Source organism: Ornithodoros turicata, chromosome 4 (assembly GCF_037126465.1).
Source record: "Ornithodoros turicata isolate Travis chromosome 4, ASM3712646v1, whole genome shotgun sequence".
NCBI lineage: Eukaryota > Metazoa > Arthropoda > Arachnida > Ixodida > Argasidae > Ornithodoros > Ornithodoros turicata.
In genome coordinates this window covers 37,876,481-37,900,765 of record NC_088204.1, presented here as the reverse complement: position 1 = coordinate 37,900,765, position 24,285 = coordinate 37,876,481, and the positions used below count along the sequence as shown (strand labels likewise).

Below are 24,285 nucleotides of genomic sequence, written 5' to 3'. Positions count from 1 at the left end.
TCAGCAAACTGCCCTCGCGGGAACGGAAGCACGGCTTCCGTGGTTTACGTTGGAACGATTGACTCATCTTTTCGCGTTACGTCCTCTACGTTGTTTTCGTCGCACAAAGTAAGATTGATTGATTTGATTTTGATTTTATTGGGTCATTTCTTCAAGTTAAAAGGTCACAAAAACTGAGTGGTCCCTTAGCAGAAGCTAGTGATGGGTCCACTAAAGATGTTCATCAATGACATTGGCAACAGTGACAGCAAAAAAGAAAAAAAGAAGAAATGTCTAGAAAAATCACTGTAAAGTACAGCACATAACCACAAAGTGCAGCATATAACCACAAAGTACATTCATTGTAAAATAGAGCGACTATTGGTTGTAATCGGCATATTACGGATTTACCATATATGTACTCGATCCTCCGACAGAATGAAGTCCTGTAATGATTTTGAGAACAGCTGGTTGTTTCTTACTTCTATCGGCAACTGGTTCCAAATGCGCACCCCCAAATGCTGAAGAGTCCTGGTACCATAGACATTATTTGCACTTGAAATGATAAGCTTTTTATCTGTTTGCATCCTAATTGGTCTGCGCGGTTGCTGCAGGCTGGAGACGTCAATTGGAATGTTATTTCTGATTACGTTTTTCATTATTTGAGCCCATCGCTGAACCACTAACTGCTCCAAGGTAAGAAACTGCAGGGTATTGAAAAGTACCTTGGACGGGGAACGGTTATTGGTACCTGTTATAATCCTAACCGCACGTTTCTGTAACGTTATTAGTACCCTTAAATATGTATGGTATGTACTACCCCATGTTTCCAAAGAGTAGGTGAGATGACTCTGTATAAAAGAGAAGTACAACAGTTTCATTACGTGCAGTGGAAATATGTGCCTACACTTGATGAGTAAATGACAGCCATATGCCAATTTTCTTCTAAGTGACTCTATATGTGGCTTCCAACATAGTGTGTTATCAAGTATTATGCCCAGGTACCGAACCTGATTGGACTGTGTTATGGGACTATCACACAGCTTCATTTGAAAGCTGCTGGTGTCTATCGGACTTTTAAAAGAGTGAAATATAAGAAATGTGGTTTTATTTGTATTTAAGGTTAGCTGATTACGAAGCAACCATCTTTCTAGTGCACGCAAATCTCCTTGCACGGTGTCTGAGATATCCTTAAGTGTTGGACTCGATATAAATAAGCATGTGTCATCTGCATAAAGGTAAGAAGTAAAGACTTTTAAGCTGTTTGGGAGATCATTTACATATAGGGCGAACAGTATCGGCCTCAGCACAGAGCCCTGTGGTACACCGACATTTATGTCCAAATACGCAGATGATGTCCCATCGATAGTTACCAGGTGTTTACGTCCTGACAGGTAGCTACGGAAGAAGCTATTTATGTGTCCCCTAAATCCGTACGAGTTTAATTTATCCAACAGTATAGCGTGATTGACAGTATCAAAGGCTTTTCTTAAATCTAGAAACAGCCCCAGCACAAGTTTTCTGTCATTGAGAGCAGTGTTAATAAACTGGCTTACTGCTAAAGTGGCTGTTGCAGTGGATCTGCGCGCTCTAAAACCATGTTGACTGTCGCTAATCACGCCATACTTTTCAAGAAAGGACGTCACTCTCTTACATATTATTTTTTCGAATAGTATATTTATTGTGTTAAGAACAGAGATAGGGCGGTAATTTTCAAGAACATCTTTATCACCACCTTTAAATATCGGAACAACCTTGGCAACTTTCAAAGCATCGGGATAAACCCCTAATGAGACTGAGTGGTTGTAAAGATAACATAACGGATGGCTAAGTATGTCCACCAGCCTCTTAATTATCGGGACACTAATATTATCAACACCCATTGCTGTATTGGACTTCATGCTGTGGATTATGCCGATTACCTCCTGTACATCAATAGGTTCAAAAACAAAGCTGTTGCTAGGAGTTTGTTCTACTTGCTCTGCGAGCTCTCCATCGCCATTTCCAATAAAAGCATAGGCAAGACTTTGCCCTATCGAGACAAAGTAATGATTGAAATTCTCACACAATTCTTTATGTGTAACCCCAGCCCTGTCTCTGTCTGGGAGGACCTGAACTTTTGGTGTAGCAATTACAGAGTTGATAATTTTCCACATCTGCTTACTCTCCCCATGAGAGCGAGATATTATGTCATGGTAATACTTTGATTTCACTTGGCGCAACTCCTTAGTTACTAAATTTCTGTAGTATCTGTACCTGTTTAAATAATATGCGTTATCCTTGTGTTGTCTAAATTTGCGATACCATTTTTGCTTTATCTTTAGAATGTTCAAAACTCTATCTGTCATCCAAGGACAAAGTGGTGCGTCGTACGCCTTACCTACCATCTTCCTTGAATCATATATAGCGCTTCTCACGAGGGCCACAAATACGTCTACTTCAACATTAACGTCTGTGTTACACATCAATTACCAATCCATACAGGAGAGTTGCTGACGTAGTCGTGAATAGTTAATGTGATATTTAGATGGTCTGGTGACATTATGACGCAGGTCCATATTTGGGATAACAGTAAACACAGGGTAATGATCTGTGATATAATTCAAAACACCGGAGTAATCGTCAGCGTTTTCAATATTAGAAAGAATGTGATCTATGGCAGAACTTGTGCAGGCTGTAACACGTGTGGGAGAGTTGATTAAATTACGGAAACCGAAAGAAGAAAACAGACATTCATAAGCAGCACCGCCATCGTGTAAGGTACTGAAGGAAGAGAGAGAACCTTCTAGTTGAAGGGTGGAACGAGAACTGGTTTATTGCAAGAGCGCAGCGAGCTGGGAGCGTGCGCCGAGGCCGACGAAGATCGGCATGCGCAGATGACGCTATGCCTGGCTGGGTCGCTACAGCTGCTCCCCCCCCCCTTAGCGTGTTGGTGAAACGCAAGAGCGGTGCGTCACCAGGACAGGGGCCCAGTGGACGGATTTTGCTGAACGGGGAACGGCAGGCTGGTAAACGGAGTGAGGGGTGGAGACCAGAGCAGCCGTGAGGTCAGCAGGAGGAGCCTCAATGTATGCAGGCTTTAATCGGTCGATGGAGACTTGCTCTTGCTTGCCGTTGATGATGAGGGAGAAGGACTTGGAAGTGCGGCTGACGACTTGATAGGGACCAGTATAAGGGGGCTGTAGTGGCTTTCGGACAGCGTCGACGCGTACGAAAACGTGTGTGCACGTCTCCAGGTCGTCGTGCACGTAAAGCCTGGAGGAAAATGGTTGACGGGGGGGGGGGGGGTGCTGGGCGAAGCTGGTCAAATATGGCTTTGAGCCGGGAAACGTAGTTCGCTGAAGACTGAAGACTGAACGGAGGCCGAGCAGGACGACAGGAAGAACTTCCGTCCAAGAGGTGGGGTTGGGGTGTGCCTTGAGGGCGGCTTTGAGTTGTCGATGGAATCGTTCCACCATGCCGTTTGACGCCGGATGGTAGGAAGTGGTCCGAATGCGTTGAGATCCCAGTAAGGTGGTGAGGGCGCTGAATAGACACGACTCAAACTGCCGCCCACGGTCAGTAGTGATAGTGGAGGGCACTCCGAAGCGGGCAACCCACGTGCTCGTGAAGGTAGCAGCGACAGTTGCGGCGGAGATATCAGGCATGGGGGCCGCCTCAGGCCACCGCGTGAAACGGTCAGTAGTAATGTATCAGCTCAAGTATCCGGAAACTGACATCTTCGCCTGGACGCCATTAATTAGCAATTAGAGCTAATTGGGACCCCCCACATTAATCAGGACCCACCAGAGAGTCATTACACTAATTGGGGATCATCTAAGAGACGTCCAGACGAAGATGTGAGTTTCCGGCTACTTGAGCTGATAAAAAATAAAAAAACAGATAGAAAATAAAATAAAAAGATAGAGATAGACTGGAGAGAAGCAGTTTAATTGAAGATCAACGACATCGTCTTGAAGAAAGCGGCCCGGAAAGGCCGCTGGGCGACGGAGCACTGAGGCAGGTTGCAAAGCATCGCAGCACCAGTTCCGCACATCCTGTGACGTCATCATGGCATGTCTGGGCAGGTTAGGAGAGCTCTGGACATGCAAGGAGAAAAACACTCGTAATACAGAGTCTGGGAAAGCAAGAGTATGCAAACCATCAATAGCTAACAAGAAAAAACGATTAGTTACACAACAAATGATCCCACCACAACAGGAGCGCAGAACGATGCGACTGCTCCATCCGAGAGGCAGGCAGAGAACTGACTCGTAATGGTTTTTCTGCTGTATAAAGCCCCGCAGCTGCACCCCCTAGCGGTTACTTTCTCAACTAATCTCACAACAAAATTATTAAGAATCACGCCAGCGCTACTCCCGGTCCCAAGGCAGAAGATGATAGAAAATGGCGGGAATGCCCGGACAACAGCAACCAGCACTGGCACGAAAATCACAAACAAAGCGGGAACAAAGTTGACGAAAGCATTAGTTACGCAACAAATCACCTCACCACAGCAGGAGCGCAGACCGATGCGACTGCTCTCGTCGACAGCCAGGGATCAAGTGACGACGGAGCGAACGACCGCACGTCTTCTCCAAACGAGAGCCAGAGGTGGACTGACGTAAGCGCCACTCTACGGGTGCTACGCATGCGCGCGCTCGTAGCGCCCTCTGCGCGCTCCTACCGCCACCTGCGAGAGGCTAAGAGAGAAGAGCATTCCTGCGCCCCCTGCTGGCCGTTCTCATTGGTCGTGAGGCTAAGTGAGAAGAGCATTCCTGCGCCCCCTGCTGGCAGTTCTCATTGGTCCAGACATCATCCTATTGTCTCAGGGCTACACTGTTTTTTTCCACTAATGCTCCTTTGGTCAATCTGCAGTGAAGCCACGGTATGACGTCATCATGCACCTGCGTGGCTCAAGGACGCGTGCGCTCTAGACAGGGGACCTATTATTTATTGAATCACTATCCCAAGATTATTTCCTTTATTCTTCTATAACGATTGCATAGGAAACTATTGCAGAAGAGCACCATGCATGAAAACTGATCGTAGGAATTCCAAAGTCTTACTAAATGAGACTTGCAAAAGAACAAAACATCCTAACATGTAACTCCATCAATGGCTAATAAGAGGACTAGGCACTCAACAAATCAACGCGCGCAGAACTCGGGGCAGCACTATCGTCAAGACGACAATGTTCCTTGTCAAAAAAGAAAAAAATACTAAGCGTCAACAAAGGAAAGCATGCATATCGGGGCATATCAGGACACGTCAGGACAAATCGTACGACTGCTGGGCAACAGAGGAAAACAAACACTTGAACAGAGTGAAAAAGGGCACTCACCATCATTTTTCCCGTTCACAGCATTCCCTCATTGTAAATCCGCTCGTCACAAAATCCACCTGCATCGTCGAACACCATTCACCAGTGACGAACCACACATCCGCACCCCATCAGAGGCAGACAGAACCCCACCGAAGCTACGCTCTTCCACTGACGGCCAACGCCAGGAGCAGAATTTGCGTGTCGAGACCCGTCAGTGTCCAAGAGAGAAGTGAATCCTTGCGCCCCCTGCAGGCCGTTCTCATTGGTCGTAACGTCATCCTATTGTCTCAGGGCTACACAGTTTTTTTCCACTAATGCTCCTCTAGACAAGGTCAACCTGAAACAATAGTCTCTCGGTATGCGGTCATCATGCAGGTGCGTGGCTCAAGGACGCGTACGCTCTAGACAGGGCACCTGTTATTTATTGAATCACTATCCCAAGATTATTTCATTTATTCTTCTATAACGATTGCGTAGGAAACTATTGCAGAAGAGCACCATAGACAAGAGGAGATTGCAGCATTTCATTCCCAAAGTCTTAATGTACAGGAAAAAAAAAAATGGTTCAGCAAGACATAAAGTCACACACCTGTCCCCCTCGCGGTTACTCTCTGAACTAAATGAATCGCAAAATTATTAAGAATAGCTCTACTCCCATTCAAGGCAGCACTATCGTCAAGAATATGCCTTGTACAAAAAGAAAAAAACTACATGTAGAAGGAAAGCATGTCAGAACAAGCCCAGGCATGTCAGCGCATGTTTGTCAGACAACAAGGGGGAAAAAGCGAAAAGAAACAAAGAAGGAAACCAGCATCAAACTATTTCCAAGCACACGCACTCCTCTTGTTCAAAAACAGTGCACATCATAAATCCGTCCAGGGCAATACACACTATTTTTCTATTGCCACACTTTTTTCCAGTGACGGTCAATGCATTGCTACAGACTGCGTGACGTCATCACATCCTGTCTGAAGAAGAAGACAGCGGCAAAGACTCCTATTAATTATTGAATCGCAAGATTATTTCCTTTGTCCTACTCTTAATGACATTGATTCTCTCATTAAAATTCAACAAAAAAGCACCCCGCATATTAACGATTTTCACCCCAAAGGCTCATCATGGTCATTAGAATTACAGTAAACTGCCACTGCTCTTTTAAAATAATAAGTGAGACCACTCAACATCACCTCCAGGCTTATGTAATACGTGACCCTTTCTATGCTCATACATTCGTTGTCTGAGGCTACACCTGCGAGCAAAAAAGGCGCGGAAGCCGGGTGGGCAAAGTTCCATTCGTGCATTGCGAGCATAAAGGCGGGAAAGGCTGCGAGCAAAGTTCTATTCGCGCATTCCAAAGCACAAGACAGAACGCCTTTACGGGAACACGATAGCATTCCTATACTATATTAATGATTATTGCATTGCAGTTTAGAAAAACTACAACTAAACTATAATTTTAGGAACCCAACTTTCTATGAAAACTATAATTGCCCTATTACTTGGATCGCTACTAATGAAGCGCTCCAATTTTTTCTCTCTTCCCATTTCAGCCTTGTCATGCAGGGAAGCAGACTCATATCCAACATAATTAATTTACACTGAGGGTGTCGTGCTTCAGGAATTCCTATCTTGCGCTCAGGTGCAAGCATTTCTTCACGGATACCTTTAACAGCTGACTTCCTCAACATATCGAACACCCAACAAAATCAAACAAGAGATCAATCAGAGAAACCCTCTTCTCAGCTGTACCATGCGACTGTCTTCTTCGTAAAATCGGTGATCTGAGGAAGAGAGCAGCGAAAAATTGCGCGCACTTGTGCTTGACTTTAAAAAAAACTGAAGCATATGCCAATAAACCAAGAAAAAGACACTCATGTCTGGTATCTGATAGTGCCACATACACAGACGCATTGTCGCAAAGAAAGCACAGGACAGGGATACACAAATTTCCTTAGGTGAGCAGGGAAAAGGCTTAAGACCTCAGGAATAATAGCAGAGTCACTGGACATCGCTACGCGGCTAACACAAGATAACAAGATAATAGCGGCGGGTAAAATTGCAACACTGCTAAACAAGCCCCAACATGCCATCATGACGTCGCAATCCAGGAAAAAGAAGCACGCGCGCGCACACAGCAGCTCAGGAATGCACAAGGAGAGGTGCTTTATAGGAATTTCTACTCCACACACTCAGATACCAGCATTTCTGCACAAATACCTATAACGGCTGACTTCCTCAACATATCGAGGAAAGCGAATACTAACACTCAACATATAACAAAAAACAAACAAATTCCATTCTCATGAACTCTCTCCTCTGCCGAGCGGCTTTCTCCTGCTCTACCTGGATGCTGACTGTTTCCCCTCATCTACATTCTGAGTAAAAGCCGTGAAAGGAGAAAAGAACCGCGAAAAACTACACGTATGTGTGCTCCAATAGCTGTAACTGCAAGAAACCGTAGCGCACGCCAATACACTGAGAAAAATACACCTATTTCTGCCACCAGATAATTCTTGCATAATGCCACATACACAGTCGCATTACCCTTGCGTAAAGAAAGCACAGGACAGGGATACACAAATTTCCTTAGGTGAGCAGGGAAAAGGCTTAAGACCTCAGGTCACCACACATCGCCACGCGGCTAGCACAACATGACACCAACAAGATACTAGCAGCGGGAAGAACTGCAACACTGCTAAACAAGTCCAGACATGCCACGAGGACGTCACAAATCAGGAGAAAAAAAAGCACACGCATGCACGCAAAGAGGACAACGCATTAAACACACGGAGCGCTCAGGAATAATCGTAGCGTTACCGCACATCGCTACGAAGCTCAACGTCTAACACAAGACGACAACAACAACAAGATATTAACGAAGGGTAAAAATTGCAACACTGAACAAGTCCAGACATGCGACATCGCATACAAAACACTGCTCATCGGGGAAAAGGCCTAAGCCCGCGGCGGATCATCATAGAGCATACACAACTTCATTTTTCTACTTCGCGTAAACTAAACGCGGTCTGCTTGGAAAACGACGTACAAATTTTCTTAAGGAGCAGAGAAATATAGAAATTTCTACTCCGTGCTCAGATACCAGCATTTCTGCTCAAAAACCTGCAAAATTAAGCACTGCTTACTTCGTCAAGATATCGAACACCCAACAAAATCAAACAAACAACCCCACTTCCACTGGTAGAACACTATTCAGCTTTTACGCAGGAGGCTTTCTTCTACATAAAAGTAGAGAAAATAAGAAAAAGAGCAGCGAAATATTACACGCACTTTTGCTTGACTTAAAAAACCTGAAGCATATGCCAATAAACCAACAAAAAGACACTCATGTCTGCTATATGATAGTGCCACATACACAGACGCATTACCCTTGCGTAAAGAAAGCACAGGACAGGGATACACAAATTTCCTTCAGTGAGCAGGGAAAAGGCTTAAGCCGTACCGCCTAGGAATAATCGGAGAATCACCGCTTATCGCTACGCGGCTAGCACAACATGACAGCAACAAGATATCAGCGAAGGGTAAAAATTGCAGCAAGAAAGACACTACTGAACAAGTCTAGACATGCGACATCGAATGCCAAAACACTGGTGATCGGGGAAAAGGGCTAAGCCTGCGGCGGATCATCATAGAGCATACATAAGTTCATTTCGCGTAAACTAAACGCGGTCTGCTTGGAAAACGACGTACAGAGTTTCTTAGGGAGCAGAGAAATATAGCAATTTCTACTCCGTGCTCAGATACCAGCATTTCTGCTCAAAAACCTGCAAAATTAAGCACTGCTTACTTCATCAAGATATCGAACACCCAACAAAATCAAACAAACAACCCCACTTCCACTGATAGAACACTATTCAGCTTTTACGCTGGAGGCTTTCTTCTACATAAAAGTAGAGAAAATAAGAAAAGAGCAGCGAAAAATTACACGCGCTTTTGCTCGCATAGCAATAAGAGAAAAAAATAAAATAAAATAAAATATCGACACACACACGCTAATAAACTGTGACAAAGACACCAATTTCTGCTATCAGATAACTATTGCATAATGCTAAATAGTCACTTGCATTGAAATTACACGCATTTGTGTCATAGGACAGGGATACACAAATTTCCTTAAGTGAGCAGGGAAAAGGCTTAAGTCGGTACCGCTCAGGAATAATCGGAGAATCACCGCGTACCGCTACGCGGCTAGCGCTTGAACAGCGCTACGAACGTGACAGATACATACTAACAAACAAACAAACAACAGCAGGACCGGCGTCGGGCACTCATAAAATACCCTGCCCAAAACAAAGACTTCGCCAGGTTCGCGAGGCAATTCCATCAAAAACGCTCGTCCTATCCTACAGATAGCAATGCAAACGCGACTGCCCTTATTTTTTAAACCACTATTTCACGCAATAGTACATAAATGTATCACTCGTGGCACACGAAAAGGCAAACACTTACTTGTCAAGTGGGGTCCCAGCGCGTGCGCGCGCGCACACACACAGGCACACACACACTAACATTTTCACACTCACAAACACAAAGTCTATTTTCACAACCACATAAATCCATATTATTCCTCAGGTCAATAATTATCCTGCCATCGTCAAAAGACGGCACAGACATGTATGCTTACGCAAGACAATCGGTCCTCGTTCCGGATGTAATAGGATATCGTCACTCGGCCGGCGCGAACCAATAAAGAAAGAAAGGAATGCATGTTCGCTATACGAAGAAAACGGTGCCGTGCTTCTACGCAGCGATCATTATACAGACGCGTAAATGTGAACATCATTCGCTACACACTGTAGCTCTCATCATTTTTAAACCAAACCGTGTTCATAGGTCTTCACTAAATAGGTGAGCCGATAATGACTCCAAATAAAATAAAATAAAATAATCATTCCAGCATCGCTGGCTGCAAGCTTGGGTACCCAACAGAGCAGCGCGCTCCTATCAACACGCCTTGGGCTGACCTTACACACCCGAAGCCTTTTCTGAATACATTCTGCCGGCGCTGGAATAAAAGATTTATCGCGAGGGTACTACAATGGTGAGCTCTGCTGCTGTTTAAGTGATAAAACAGTGCGCCCGCACCGCGAAGCGCGCGCGCGGGCCCGGTCTCGCGGTTTGGACTCGCGACGCGTGCGATTCCCCGCGGCGCGAGCGCAACGCGGACCCGTTCTCGCGGTTTGGACGCGCGCGATTGCCCGAGTAAGCGCACTGTTTTATCACTTAAACAGCAGCAGAGCTCACCATTGTAGTACCCTCGCGATAAATCTTTTATTCCAGCGCCGGCAGAATGTATTCAGAAAAGGCTTCGGGTGTGTAAGGTCAGCCCAAGGCGTGTTGATAGGAGCGCGCTGCTCTGTTGGGTACCCAAGCTTGCAGCCAGCGATGCTGGAATGATTATTTTATTTTATTTTATTTGGAGTCATTATCGGCTCACCTATTTAGTGAAGACCTATGAACACGGTTTGGTTTAAAAATGATGAGAGCTACAGTGTGTAGCGAATGATGTTCACATTTACGCGTCTGTATAATGATCGCTGCGTAGAAGCACGGCACCGTTTTCTTCGTATAGCGAACATGCATTCCTTTCTTTCTTTATTGGTTCGCGCCGGCCGAGTGACGATATCCTATTACATCCGGAACGAGGACCGATTGTCTTGCGTAAGCATACATGTCTGTGCCGTCTTTTGACGATGGCAGGATAATTATTGACCTGAGGAATAATATGGATTTATGTGGTTGTGAAAATAGACTTTGTGTTTGTGAGTGTGAAAATGTTAGTGTGTGTGTGCCTGTGTGTGTGCGCGCGCGCACGCGCTGGGACCCCACTTGACAAGTAAGTGTTTGCCTTTTCGTGTGCCACGAGTGATACATTTATGTACTATTGCGTGAAATAGTGGTTTAAAAAATAAGGGCAGTCGCGTTTGCATTGCTATCTGTAGGATAGGACGAGCGTTTTTGATGGAATTGCCTCGCGAACCTGGCGAAGTCTTTGTTTTGGGCAGGGTATTTTATGAGTGCCCGACGCCGGTCCTGCTGTTGTTTGTTTGTTTGTTAGTATGTATCTGTCACGTTCGTAGCGCTGTTCAAGCGCTAGCCGCGTAGCGGTACGCGGTGATTCTCCGATTATTCCTGAGCGGTACCGACTTAAGCCTTTTCCCTGCTCACTTAAGGAAATTTGTGTATCCCTGTCCTATGACACAAATGCGTGTAATTTCAATGCAAGTGACTATTTAGCATTATGCAATAGTTATCTGATAGCAGAAATTGGTGTCTTTGTCACAGTTTATTAGCGTGTGTGTGTCGATATTTTATTTTATTTTATTTTTTTCTCTTATTGCTATGCGAGCAAAAGCGCGTGTAATTTTTCGCTGCTCTTTTCTTATTTTCTCTACTTTTATGTAGAAGAAAGCCTCCAGCGTAAAAGCTGAATAGTGTTCTATCAGTGGAAGTGGGGTTGTTTGTTTGATTTTGTTGGGTGTTCGATATCTTGATGAAGTAAGCAGTGCTTAATTTTGCAGGTTTTTGAGCAGAAATGCTGGTATCTGAGCACGGAGTAGAAATTGCTATATTTCTCTGCTCCCTAAGAAACTCTGTACGTCGTTTTCCAAGCAGACCGCGTTTAGTTTACGCGAAATGAACTTATGTATGCTCTATGATGATCCGCCGCAGGCTTAGCCCTTTTCCCCGATCACCAGTGTTTTGGCATTCGATGTCGCATGTCTAGACTTGTTCAGTAGTGTCTTTCTTGCTGCAATTTTTACCCTTCGCTGATATCTTGTTGCTGTCATGTTGTGCTAGCCGCGTAGCGATAAGCGGTGATTCTCCGATTATTCCTAGGCGGTACGGCTTAAGCCTTTTCCCTGCTCACTGAAGGAAATTTGTGTATCCCTGTCCTGTGCTTTCTTTACGCAAGGGTAATGCGTCTGTGTATGTGGCACTATCATATAGCAGACATGAGTGTCTTTTTGTTGGTTTATTGGCATATGCTTCAGGTTTTTTAAGTCAAGCAAAAGTGCGTGTAATATTTCGCTGCTCTTTTTCTTATTTTCTCTACTTTTATGTAGAAGAAAGCCTCCTGCGTAAAAGCTGAATAGTGTTCTACCAGTGGAAGTGGGGTTGTTTGTTTGATTTTGTTGGGTGTTCGATATCTTGACGAAGTAAGCAGTGCTTAATTTTGCAGGTTTTTGAGCAGAAATGCTGGTATCTGAGCACGGAGTAGAAATTTCTATATTTCTCTGCTCCTTAAGAAAATTTGTACGTCGTTTTCCAAGCAGACCGCGTTTAGTTTACGCGAAGTAGAAAAATGAAGTTGTGTATGCTCTATGATGATCCGCCGCGGGCTTAGGCCTTTTCCCCGATGAGCAGTGTTTTGTATGCGATGTCGCATGTCTGGACTTGTTCAGTGTTGCAATTTTTACCCTTCGTTAATATCTTGTTGTTGTTGTCGTCTTGTGTTAGACGTTGAGCTTCGTAGCGATGTGCGGTAACGCTACGATTATTCCTGAGCGCTCCGTGTGTTTAATGCGTTGTCCTCTTTGCGTGCATGCGTGTGCTTTTTTTTCTCCTGATTTGTGACGTCCTCGTGGCATGTCTGGACTTGTTTAGCAGTGTTGCAGTTCTTCCCGCTGCTAGTATCTTGTTGGTGTCATGTTGTGCTAGCCGCGTGGCGATGTGTGGTGACCTGAGGTCTTAAGCCTTTTCCCTGCTCACCTAAGGAAATTTGTGTATCCCTGTCCTGTGCTTTCTTTACGCAAGGGTAATGCGACTGTGTATGTGGCATTATGCAAGAATTATCTGGTGGCAGAAATAGGTGTATTTTTCTCAGTGTATTGGCGTGCGCTACGGTTTCTTGCAGTTACAGCTATTGGAGCACACATACGTGTAGTTTTTCGCGGTTCTTTTCTCCTTTCACGGCTTTTACTCAGAATGTAGATGAGGGGAAACAGTCAGCATCCAGGTAGAGCAGGAGAAAGCCGCTCGGCAGAGGAGAGAGTTCATGAGAATGGAATTTGTTTGTTTTTTGTTATATGTTGAGTGTTAGTATTCGCTTTCCTCGATATGTTGAGGAAGTCAGCCGTTATAGGTATTTGTGCAGAAATGCTGGTATCTGAGTGTGTGGAGTAGAAATTCCTATAAAGCACCTCTCCTTGTGCATTCCTGAGCTGCTGTGTGCGCGCGCGTGCTTCTTTTTCCTGGATTGCGACGTCATGATGGCATGTTGGGGCTTGTTTAGCAGTGTTGCAATTTTACCCGCCGCTATTATCTTGTTATCTTGTGTTAGCCGCGTAGCGATGTCCAGTGACTCTGCTATTATTCCTGAGGTCTTAAGCCTTTTCCCTGCTCACCTAAGGAAATTTGTGTATCCCTGTCCTGTGCTTTCTTTGCGACAATGCGTCTGTGTATGTGGCACTATCAGATACCAGACATGAGTGTCTTTTTCTTGGTTTATTGGCATATGCTTCAGTTTTTTTTAAAGTCAAGCACAAGTGCGCGCAATTTTTCGCTGCTCTCTTCCTCAGATCACCGATTTTACGAAGAAGACAGTCGCATGGTACAGCTGAGAAGAGGGTTTCTCTGATTGATCTCTTGTTTGATTTTGTTGGGTGTTCGATATGTTGAGGAAGTCAGCTGTTAAAGGTATCCGTGAAGAAATGCTTGCACCTGAGCGCAAGATAGGAATTCCTGAAGCACGACACCCTCAGTGTAAATTAATTATGTTGGATATGAGTCTGCTTCCCTGCATGACAAGGCTGAAATGGGAAGAGAGAAAAAATTGGAGCGCTTCATTAGTAGCGATCCAAGTAATAGGGCAATTATAGTTTTCATAGAAAGTTGGGTTCCTAAAATTATAGTTTAGTTGTAGTTTTTCTAAACTGCAATGCAATAATCATTAATATAGTATAGGAATGCTATCGTGTTCCCGTAAAGGCGTTCTGTCTTGTGCTTTGGAATGCGCGAATAGAACTTTGCTCGCAGCCTTTCCCGCCTTTATGCTCGCAATGCACGAATGGAACTTTGCCCACCCGGCTTCCGCGCCTTTTTTGCTCGCAGGTGTAGCCTCAGACAACGAATGTATGAGCATAGAAAGGGTCACGTATTACATAAGCCTGGAGGTGATGTTGAGTGGTCTCACTTATTATTTTAAAAGAGCAGTGGCAGTTTACTGTAATTCTAATGACCATGATGAGCCTTTGGGGTGAAAATCGTTAATATGCGGGGTGCTTTTTTGTTGAATTTTAATGAGAGAATCAATGTCATTAAGAGTAGGACAAAGGAAATAATCTTGCGATTCAATAATTAATAGGAGTCTTTGCCGCTGTCTTCTTCTTCAGACAGGATGTGATGACGTCACGCAGTCTGTAGCAATGCATTGACCGTCACTGGAAAAAAGTGTGGCAATAGAAAAATAGTGTGTATTGCCCTGGACGGATTTATGATGTGCACTGTTTTTGAACAAGAGGAGTGCGTGTGCTTGGAAATAGTTTGATGCTGGTTTCCTTCTTTGTTTCTTTTCGCTTTTTCCCCCTTGTTGTCTGACAAACATGCGCTGACATGCCTGGGCTTGTTCTGACATGCTTTCCTTCTACATGTAGTTTTTTTCTTTTTGTACAAGGCATATTCTTGACGATAGTGCTGCCTTGAATGGGAGTAGAGCTATTCTTAATAATTTTGCGATTCATTTAGTTCAGAGAGTAACCGCGAGGGGGACAGGTGTGTGACTTTATGTCTTGCTGAACCATTTTTTTTTTTCCTGTACATTAAGACTTTGGGAATGAAATGCTGCAATCTCCTCTTGTCTATGGTGCTCTTCTGCAATAGTTTCCTACGCAATCGTTATAGAAGAATAAATGAAATAATCTTGGGATAGTGATTCAATAAATAACAGGTGCCCTGTCTAGAGCGTACGCGTCCTTGAGCCACGCACCTGCATGATGACCGCATACCGAGAGACTATTGTTTCAGGTTGACCTTGTCTAGAGGAGCATTAGTGGAAAAAAACGGTGTAGCCCTGAGACAATAGGATGACGTTACGACCAATGAGAACGGCCTGCAGGGGGCGCAAGGATTCACTTCTCTCTTGGACACTGACGGGTCTCGACACGCAAATTCTGCTCCTGGCGTTGGCCGTCAGTGGAAGAGCGTAGCTTCGGTGGGGTTCTGTCTGCCTCTGATGGGGTGCGGATGTGTGGTTCGTCACTGGTGAATGGTGTTCGACGATGCAGGTGGATTTTGTGACGAGCGGATTTACAATGAGGGAATGCTGTGAACGGGAAAAATGATGGTGAGTGCCCTTTTTCACTCTGTTCAAGTGTTTGTTTTCCTCTGTTGCCCAGCAGTCGTACGATTTGTCCTGACGTGTCCTGATATGCCCCGATATGCATGCTTTCCTTTGTTGACGCTTAGTATTTTTTTCTTTTTTGACAAGGAACATTGTCGTCTTGACGATAGTGCTGCCCCGAGTTCTGCGCGCGTTGATTTGTTGAGTGCCTAGTCCTCTTATTAGCCATTGATGGAGTTACATGTTAGGATGTTTTGTTCTTTTGCAAGTCTCATTTAGTAAGACTTTGGAATTCCTACGATCAGTTTTCATGCATGGTGCTCTTCTGCAATAGTTTCCTATGCAATCGTTATAGAAGAATAAAGGAAATAATCTTGGGATAGTGATTCAATAAATAATAGGTCCCCTGTCTAGAGCGCACGCGTCCTTGAGCCACGCAGGTGCATGATGACGTCATACCGTGGCTTCACTGCAGATTGACCAAAGGAGCATTAGTGGAAAAAAACAGTGTAGCCCTGAGACAATAGGATGATGTCTGGACCAATGAGAACTGCCAGCAGGGGGCGCAGGAATGCTCTTCTCACTTAGCCTCACGACCAATGAGAACGGCCAGCAGGGGGCGCAGGAATGCTCTTCTCTCTTAGCCTCTCGCAGGTGGCGGTAGGAGCGCGCAGAGGGCGCTACGAGCGCGCGCATGCGTAGCACCCGTAGAGTGGCGCTTACGTCAGTCCACCTCTGGCTCTCGTTTGGAGAAGACGTGCGGTCGTTCGCTCCGTCGTCACTTGATCCCTGGCTGTCGACGAGAGCAGTCGCATCGGTCTGCGCTCCTGCTGTGGTGAGGTGATTTGTTGCGTAACTAATGCTTTCGTCAACTTTGTTCCCGCTTTGTTTGTGATTTTCGTGCCAGTGCTGGTTGCTGTTGTCCGGGCTTCGCGATCGGCCGAAGCGTAGGCTTGATGCAACTAAGCCGGAAAGGCGGCTGACTTCGTCACGCAGCTCCTGGAAGCCCGACGGTGATGGTGCAGAGGGTTGTGGAGATATGGCACAAACAGTTGGCGGCGCAATGTCCATCATTTTGTCCGCCATCTCCGCTAAAGCCTCGAGCGAGACGCTGCTCGACGTTGTCAGTATCATGCGAACCGTGTTCGGAAGACGCTGCAGGAATAAAGGAAAGACGCTGAAAGGAAGGAAGAAGGGAAAGATGAAAGGGAAAGGGAAGAAGGAAGGAAGAAAGGAAAGGAAAGACGCTGCAGGTTGCGTGTTCAAATCACGTTCGGGTCACCAGTGAAGGAAGAGAGAGAACCTTCTAGTTGAAGGGTGGAACGAGAACTGGTTTATTGCAAGAGCGCAGCGAGCGGGGAGCGTGCGCCGAGGCCGACGAAGGTCGGCGTGCGCAGATGACGCTGTGCCTGGCTGGGTCGCTACAGTACCAATGTTAAAGTCCCCGGCGATAAACACCCGTTTCTTCAACGCAGCAATTGTAAACAATGTGTTTTCAAACACTTCAAGAAATATCTATATGTTACACCTCGGAGCTCGATAAACCACTCCCACTATTACACTACCTGGCAATTCTAAAAAGAGAGTCTCACAGAACCCTGGTATCTCAAGAACGATATCAGCTCGGAGATTACATTTCACATTTGTATACACAAATAGGCCGACGCCGCCGCCTCTATGTCGGGACTGTAACAATCGGGGTTGAGAATAGAACACATAGTCATCAAGGTGATAACACTCATCTCACATTAGCCATGTTTCCGTTAGAGCTATAACGTCAAATTTAAAAGTTAGCGTGGACAATAGAGCAACTAGTTGATCGAAATTCTTTCGAACACTCCTTATGTTCAAATTTAATAGCTTAAACATGGTACCATTGGACAGGTTGTTCAATTCAGTAATCGATACAATATCATGCATATAAACAGTTTAGGAGTAGGCAACAAAATAGCACATAACGAAATTACACACAGTGTGACAGCTGTAATTCCCGTAGGTTTTTTTCACACTGAATCTGGACAGCTTAAGAATTCTCAGTTCGACGGACGAATATCTTTCCGTCCTTGACCCATGCGTACCTCCACTTATTTTCTTTTTTTTCGTGGATAGTTTTTCCCAAAAGAAGCTTAAGCTCTTGACACAGGTGCTCATTAACATAGACTGGCTCGTTGTGCTCATACCCAAAGTCCGAAGTGGTCAGTCGCCAACGCCTTGACGCGGACACTAACGAATCTCTAGCTTCTCGAGAGAAAAACCGAGCAATAATATTGAGCTTTGACGGGTCCTGCGTAGGCACCCTATGAGCAACCTCAATTGCGTCTGGTGATAAATCCACACCTAGTTTTGTGGCTATTTCGCAAACTAGGTCGGTGCTGTTCTCGTTAGGCCTCAATGGAAAGTTTCTTATTTCCACATTGTTCCTGCGTGAGTACTGCTTAAGACTAACCACCTTGGCCGGGAGCACAAACAGTTCACGTTCCAGGGAACAGTTTTTACTTGTAACTTGTGCAACTTCCATTTTTAACGCAGCCGTCTCTTCTTGAACGGACTTAAACGCAGTTTGCATTTCTTCAAATGAATCGCTCATGTATTGCATGCAAGTGGACAATTCTAAGCGTTCTTTCTCAAGAAGAGACTTGACATTGGTTATTTCTGCTGTCACATGCTTAGTCAGTTGACTGAACTGTCCAGTCAGATCGGTTATGGCCTTATGAATTTCCTTTACCTGTGCTACGTTGGCCATATTTATATGCAGGAAGTCAGCAATCAAATATCATGCACGTAGCTTCAATGACAACAAATTCTCAGGCAGCGGCACAGCGTACTCAGGTGCAAACACGGAATATAAAATTCAAACCAACCTGCAATTCAGAATAAGACGCTTAGACGTGTATCACACAGCTGCACCGCTGCCAAAAGAGTAGTGCGTCGGGTCCGTAATCCGGCTTTTAACAGTTCATTCCAAACATTGGTGGGCGTATCCTGTTGCTGCGCTCCGAGATATTGTTGTTGTTCCCTGCCGAAGTCAAGCGCTGGTAGATAGGTGTGATGTTCCCAGACAGACAACACGAAATCTGCAATTCAGAATAAGACGCTTAGACGTGTATCACACAGCTTCGATGGCTTTATTATTACATTAAGATGGCTGCCTGCAACGCATCGTTGACTGTGTCCCAAATACATTTGTGAAATTTCTGCATGTTGTGAATGAACATTAATTATTATAACTTCCAAAGAAAGGAAGATGTGTGATAAGCAATGACGCGCGCTCTTGTCTCATCAAGTGCGCATTTTCTGTCCCGCCGTCGGCCTGACAAAACATGGTGTCAGAAGTGGATGTTTTGTAAGGCCGACGGCGGGACAGAAAATGCGTGACGAGGCCGCCGATTGTCAGGTGGATAATCCAAGGTAAATATAAATGGCAGCGAAGCTTGTATTGGCCACCACGTCTTGAAAGGCGGACATGATAAAGACCGTTAGCACCATCCATCCGTTGCGGAGCAAACTACAAATTCCGTCATAATGACGTCACCTGGTGCGTCACCATTACGTATAACGCGGGACGGGCGCTCGCGCTGCCCGTTTCTTCCATCGCGATGTCCAGCCGCGGAATATCACAATCGCTGTTGAAAGCACATCCAAGAGAAAAAACTCATCCACAATTTGTAAACAGAGAAGAATCAACACTAGCGATACGCGTGCAACAAAGGACACAGGAGACCAGGTGGGGGGCTTGCTTTCTTTTATCATAGGTAAATTCGCCATGCCGTTGTAAACATTAAAAATACCCACATGAGACAATTGATGTTCTGTGGCTGCAACACAGTGAGTTTTCAGTGACTTTCATCTTCCATCATAAATACCCACGACAGAATAATGTGCAAAATAACCACTATGACAGTCCATGTACTGAATAAGCACGAAAGGATAATGTACAAATTCCAGCTAACACGGGTGGGATGCAGGACCTTAATGTCCTGTGCATGCTGCTATAGCTGTCCTCATGCACATCTGGAGCTTTCTACATGTCTCTCGTACAAAGAAGGTGAACATATTTGCACTTGAAGATCACATTATATGATATTTGCATACTGTGCGGTGCTATGTCTACCCACAGTTTTTGGCATTGTAGCGAATGCTATGGGGGAATTAGAAGGCACAAGTCCATTAGCTCAGTTTAGGAGTCAGTGATACTTTATCTTGCAAAACAGCTACAATAATATCAGCTTCCAGCAATGACAACCTTGTTCAGTGTGTACACACCCTGCTGATGACTACTTCTATTTTGATTACAACAGCATTTTTGTACTAAAGGCGTTGTCAAAGCATCGACAATGTTCTGTGCTTCTGCTATTTTGTGCACATTTGGCCATGTGGTATAGATTTTCAAGCTGCACAAGATGCTTAGCCCTGCACATAACTGCGCCTACATACTGGCAGTTGTGCACACAACTACTGAACTCAGCGCAGCATTCAAAATATAAGATTACGGTATACACTTAATACGTATCAAAGAATAGGCAAACTGCGAAAGATTCAAAATAGAAAATATATGCTAGGTGTCTATATACACAGGTGTACATACACTAAACATATAAATAATAGGCGCAGACTATTGAACTGTGCATGGCTGTCAAAATACAAATAACACAGTAAGGAGCTGTGCGCAAAAGTGCACTTTGACAAATCGTATGCTACACGGGAATGAAATAATTACAAGAGACCATGTGCAATCTAGATTACAACTGTAAGCACTGGATAGATAACAGAACCATGCATATGCTTTTGCATGGAAAGAAAACTTCTGGTCACATCACAACAACGTGCAGAGTTTACGAACTTAGTCTCGCTGCCTGCTGCAGTGCTTTCTGACGTAACGTACTATTTTGTACTTCCTCATTCCTTTGTCGTGCAAACCAGAACAGTCGTACCCTCAGAAAAAAGTGAAATAGATCATCATACACCGATGAAGAACACAAACTCAATGTCTTTGGCAAAAGTGTGTCCAACACTTCAAACACCTGACCCCATGGGAGGTGAGGAATGTCTTGACGTTGGCTTTGAAGGCTTCCTCACACGCACCCACAAACGTCGCAAAGGCAGGAAGAGGAACCGACAGCTGCAAAGTCAGTACTGTCCACATTCTTGACACTCAAATAAAGCTATAGCTGGCTACTGTCCGGAAATGTGGCATTCCTCCGAGGAATGTCCCATGTTCGACTTGGTGGATTGAAATTGAAAAGACGACGATGAAGAAGAAAACGGCTATGAACAGTCACAAAGTGCGCAGTCAACATACGGCAAACTCGTGGCTAACACCATGGAGAGGGACAGGAACCGGAAGCGTACTCGGCTCTATTTATAATCTTACGTATTACTGGCAGACCGCGCGAATTGCTATATTAAAAACATGCATATTCCATTAGTACACACATTATTCACGCCTCCGATTGAATTATTTTTGTTTACGTTGGTAGTCTGCCCCTCAACAACCACGCTCGCATGTGTATCATGGAGGGCGCAGGGTGGTTAACACAGATTTCGTATTTTTTCTGCCTATTATTTCCAGACCATTTATATTTACCTTGGAAAATTCCTTTATTCCAGTAAACAAACCCTTTTTGAGCGCTTTAGTAGAACGCAACATATGCCCTCAACATGCGCAGTCGCTGTTGCACAGGCAGGTGTTCGGGCACTTGATAAGCGCCCGTCAAGAGCCATGGTTGAAGAGCGCTGTCGTTGAAGAGCGTCACACATCTTCCTTTTTTTCCCCTTTCTTTGGAAATTGCAATAATTAATGTTCATTCACAACATGTACAAATTTCACAAAACGAGTCTCTCAGGTGGTTTTTGAAAACGGCCACTCCTGGTATGTTGGTGAGAGTCATCAGAACACTCGGTTTCTTCGGAAGTGCTCTGCTGAGCGGTATGAGGACTCGGACGATCTCGCATTGAGTTGTCGGCAGCTTCTTGGGTGGATGGTATCACAGGTCCTGCCTCTGGCAACGAAGTCACTTGAGGGCTGTCCTCTGGCACATCGGATGACACAGACTGTCCCCTGGAGCATCCACTGTTGTGGTACCTCATTAGATGAGTTATTGTGCAGCGCACTTCTTTCCCGTTCGTTTTCACACAGAGCGATCGCGGCGTGCTGGCCTTCCGCTCCACGGTTCCACGGCATTTGAGGTCGATGATCCACACCCTGCCTCCGACGTCGAGCTGAGGGAGTCGTCGATCACCATGACGGGAGTTGCACGCAGTTGCCAGGTTGGACCTCAACTTCTCCTCCCGCTGTTTCAGCTGGTCATAATCGGGAGCCTTGGGCAACAGGTTCTTTTCCGAGATGGGTACGGTGGTGCGTAGTCTGCGGCCCATTAACGGTTCGGATGGACTGTACCCGTTGGGCCAGGGAGATGAGCGATATGCTAGAAGAGACTCGTAGGGATCATTGGTCTTTTTAATCGAGTTCTTGACTATTTGAACGGACGCTTCCACGAGCCCGTTAGCCTGTGAGTAACGTGGGCTCGAGGTGATGTGGCGGAACCTGTTGGTCTGGGCGACTCTTCGGAATTCGGAAGCCTGTGCCCCTGAGAATTGAGGCCCGTTATCGGTAATCACTTCAGCTGGGATCCCATGACGAGCAAAAGCTGATTTGCAGCGTTCGATCACCGTCGCCGATGATAGGTTCCGGAGTTGGGCGATTTCAGGAAATCGCGAGTAATAGTCCGCTGTAATAAGCCACCATTGCCCCTTGATAAAGAAAAGATACATGGCGAGTCTTTGCCAGGGTCTGCTGGGAAACTCTGAGGACAGTAACGGCTCTCTCCGGTTCGACGCATGTTCCGTGCACGTGGTGCAACTTCGAATGAAGTGCTCGATGTGTCACGTGTTATCCCAGGCCCCCATACACTGTTCTTTGCCCTGTCTTTGCACTTCACCATCCCTTGGTGTCCCTTGTGCAGTTGTTGCAATACGTGCTTGCGTTATGATGCTGGTACAACGACTCGGTCTTTGTACATCAGCAAGGAATGCTCGAGGGCGATGACGTTCTGGTAGTCCCAACAGGCTTTAATTTGAGGATCTATGTCCCGCCTAGAAGGCCATCCTGCTGTGCTGAATTTTACCAGCTCCTGGCAAACATTGTCCCGTTTCTGCTCCTTACGAATGGCTTGGAGGCTTGCTGAAGTGACTGGGAGGGTATTCTCGACCATCCTGACGTAAGGGCGGACTTCTTGGACAAGTGCTGACGGGTTCGTTGATTTCAATGGATTCCGAGAAAGCGCGTCAGCAGCAACGAGATTCTTTCCGGCACGTACTCCACGGTGTACAAATGCCGCATCAGTTTCATCCTTATTCTTTGGAGACGAGGCGACAGGTCATCCAAAACCTCGGTGGTGAGTAATGTTCCAAGAGGCTTGTGGTCAGTTTCCAAAACGGAAAGGCTTTCCTAATAGGTACTCCTGGAACCTCTCACATGCCCAGGCGAGGGCCGAGCCTTCTTTTTCAATCTGGGCGTACATGCGCTCCGTCTTTGTAAGAGTCCTTGATGCGTATGCAATGACCACCAGCTCACCATCTTCTCGTCTTTGGACGAGCACCGCCCCCAGCCCGTAAGAAGATGCGTCCCCGGACACCGTCATCTGTCGGTTGACGTCGTGCACCACCAGTACAGGAGACGAAGCTGCTTTTTTTTGCTTTTTGCTTAACATGACGTGAGCGGCGCTAAGAGATCCGCAAGCCGTGGTAGGAAACGTCCGAGATACGTGGCCAGGCCAAGCAGACGTCTCAGCTCCGTTCTTGACGTTGGCGCTGCCATGTTCTTAATGCCATCCAGAGCTCGTTCGTTGGGGTGAATTCCGTCTTTTCCTATTGTGTTACCCAAGAAGTCAATCTCATCGACTCCGAAGATGCATTTTTGTGAGTTGAGGGAGATCCCCCCTAGTACGGCACGGAGCCTTGTGTCGTGTACTTGTCGATTCGGACCAAACACCAGCACGTCGTCCATGTGGCAGGTGACTTCTGGCAATCCCTCCAAAATCTCCGTCATGCGCCTCCGAAAGTGTTCGGGAGCCGATGCAATTCCGAACGGGAGCCGGTTGAAACAGAAGCGACCGAACGGGATAATGAAGGTGGTGAGGAGGCGACTGTCGCTGCTCAGCAAGACTTGCCAAAATCCAGCGTTGGCGTCGATCTTCGAAACGACTTGTGCTCCCGCCAGCCGTCCAAGACTATGCTCTGCAGAGGGTATCGGATATCACTCCCTCATGACGTAGCGATTGAGTTCTGTTAGGTCGACGCAAATGCGCAATTTGGCGTTCCTTTTCGGTGGCACCACCATGGGCGCACACTATTCTGTTGGCTCTTCCACTGGTGAAATGACGCCCAAGCGTTCCATGTCGCATAGTTCTTCACGTGTGCTCTCGTACAACGGAAGCGGAACTTTTCTGACAGGAATTGAGTTCTTCTATCGCTGGCTTACCAAGTAGATTTCTTCTCAGGCCTCGCACGATGAAAACGTTTTGGTCACTGTGGATGTTTTTGCAGATAACCTGTAGAGTAGCCATTCCCACGAAGTTTAAGGGCTTTCCGTCAGGGCCACACAGTGTCCGAAGTGGTTGACGAAGCTTTAGTTTCGGGAAGTGTTCGTTGAAGACTGTCTCTCTCAGCACAGACTCGTCTGCTCTCGTGTCGATGCGGAACG

The 24,285-nt window shown here is 45.8% G+C and overlaps 2 protein-coding genes and 1 long non-coding RNA gene across 3 annotated transcripts; all 3 read right to left on the bottom strand.

Annotated features, from left to right (window-relative positions):
* Nucleotides 1-2,900: 2,900 nt before the first annotated feature.
* Nucleotides 2,901-3,626, bottom strand: LOC135392345 (uncharacterized). The gene has a single exon (XM_064623061.1). The coding sequence runs from the start codon at nt 3,624-3,626 to the stop codon at nt 2,901-2,903; it is 726 nt and encodes a 241-aa protein (XP_064479131.1).
* Nucleotides 3,627-3,890: 264 nt separating this feature from the next.
* Nucleotides 3,891-9,930, bottom strand: LOC135391442 (uncharacterized). The gene is made up of 2 exons (XR_010421947.1): nt 5,303-9,930; nt 3,891-4,661 (listed from the first exon to the last, which is right to left on the bottom strand). It is a non-coding gene; the product is annotated as an uncharacterized LOC135391442 (long non-coding RNA).
* Nucleotides 9,931-21,407: 11,477 nt separating this feature from the next.
* On the bottom strand, nt 21,408-22,355 carry LOC135392344 (uncharacterized protein K02A2.6-like). The gene has a single exon (XM_064623060.1). It carries the CDS (start codon nt 22,353-22,355, stop codon nt 21,408-21,410), a length of 948 nt encoding a protein of 315 aa, XP_064479130.1.
* Nucleotides 22,356-24,285: the final 1,930 nt, after the last annotated feature.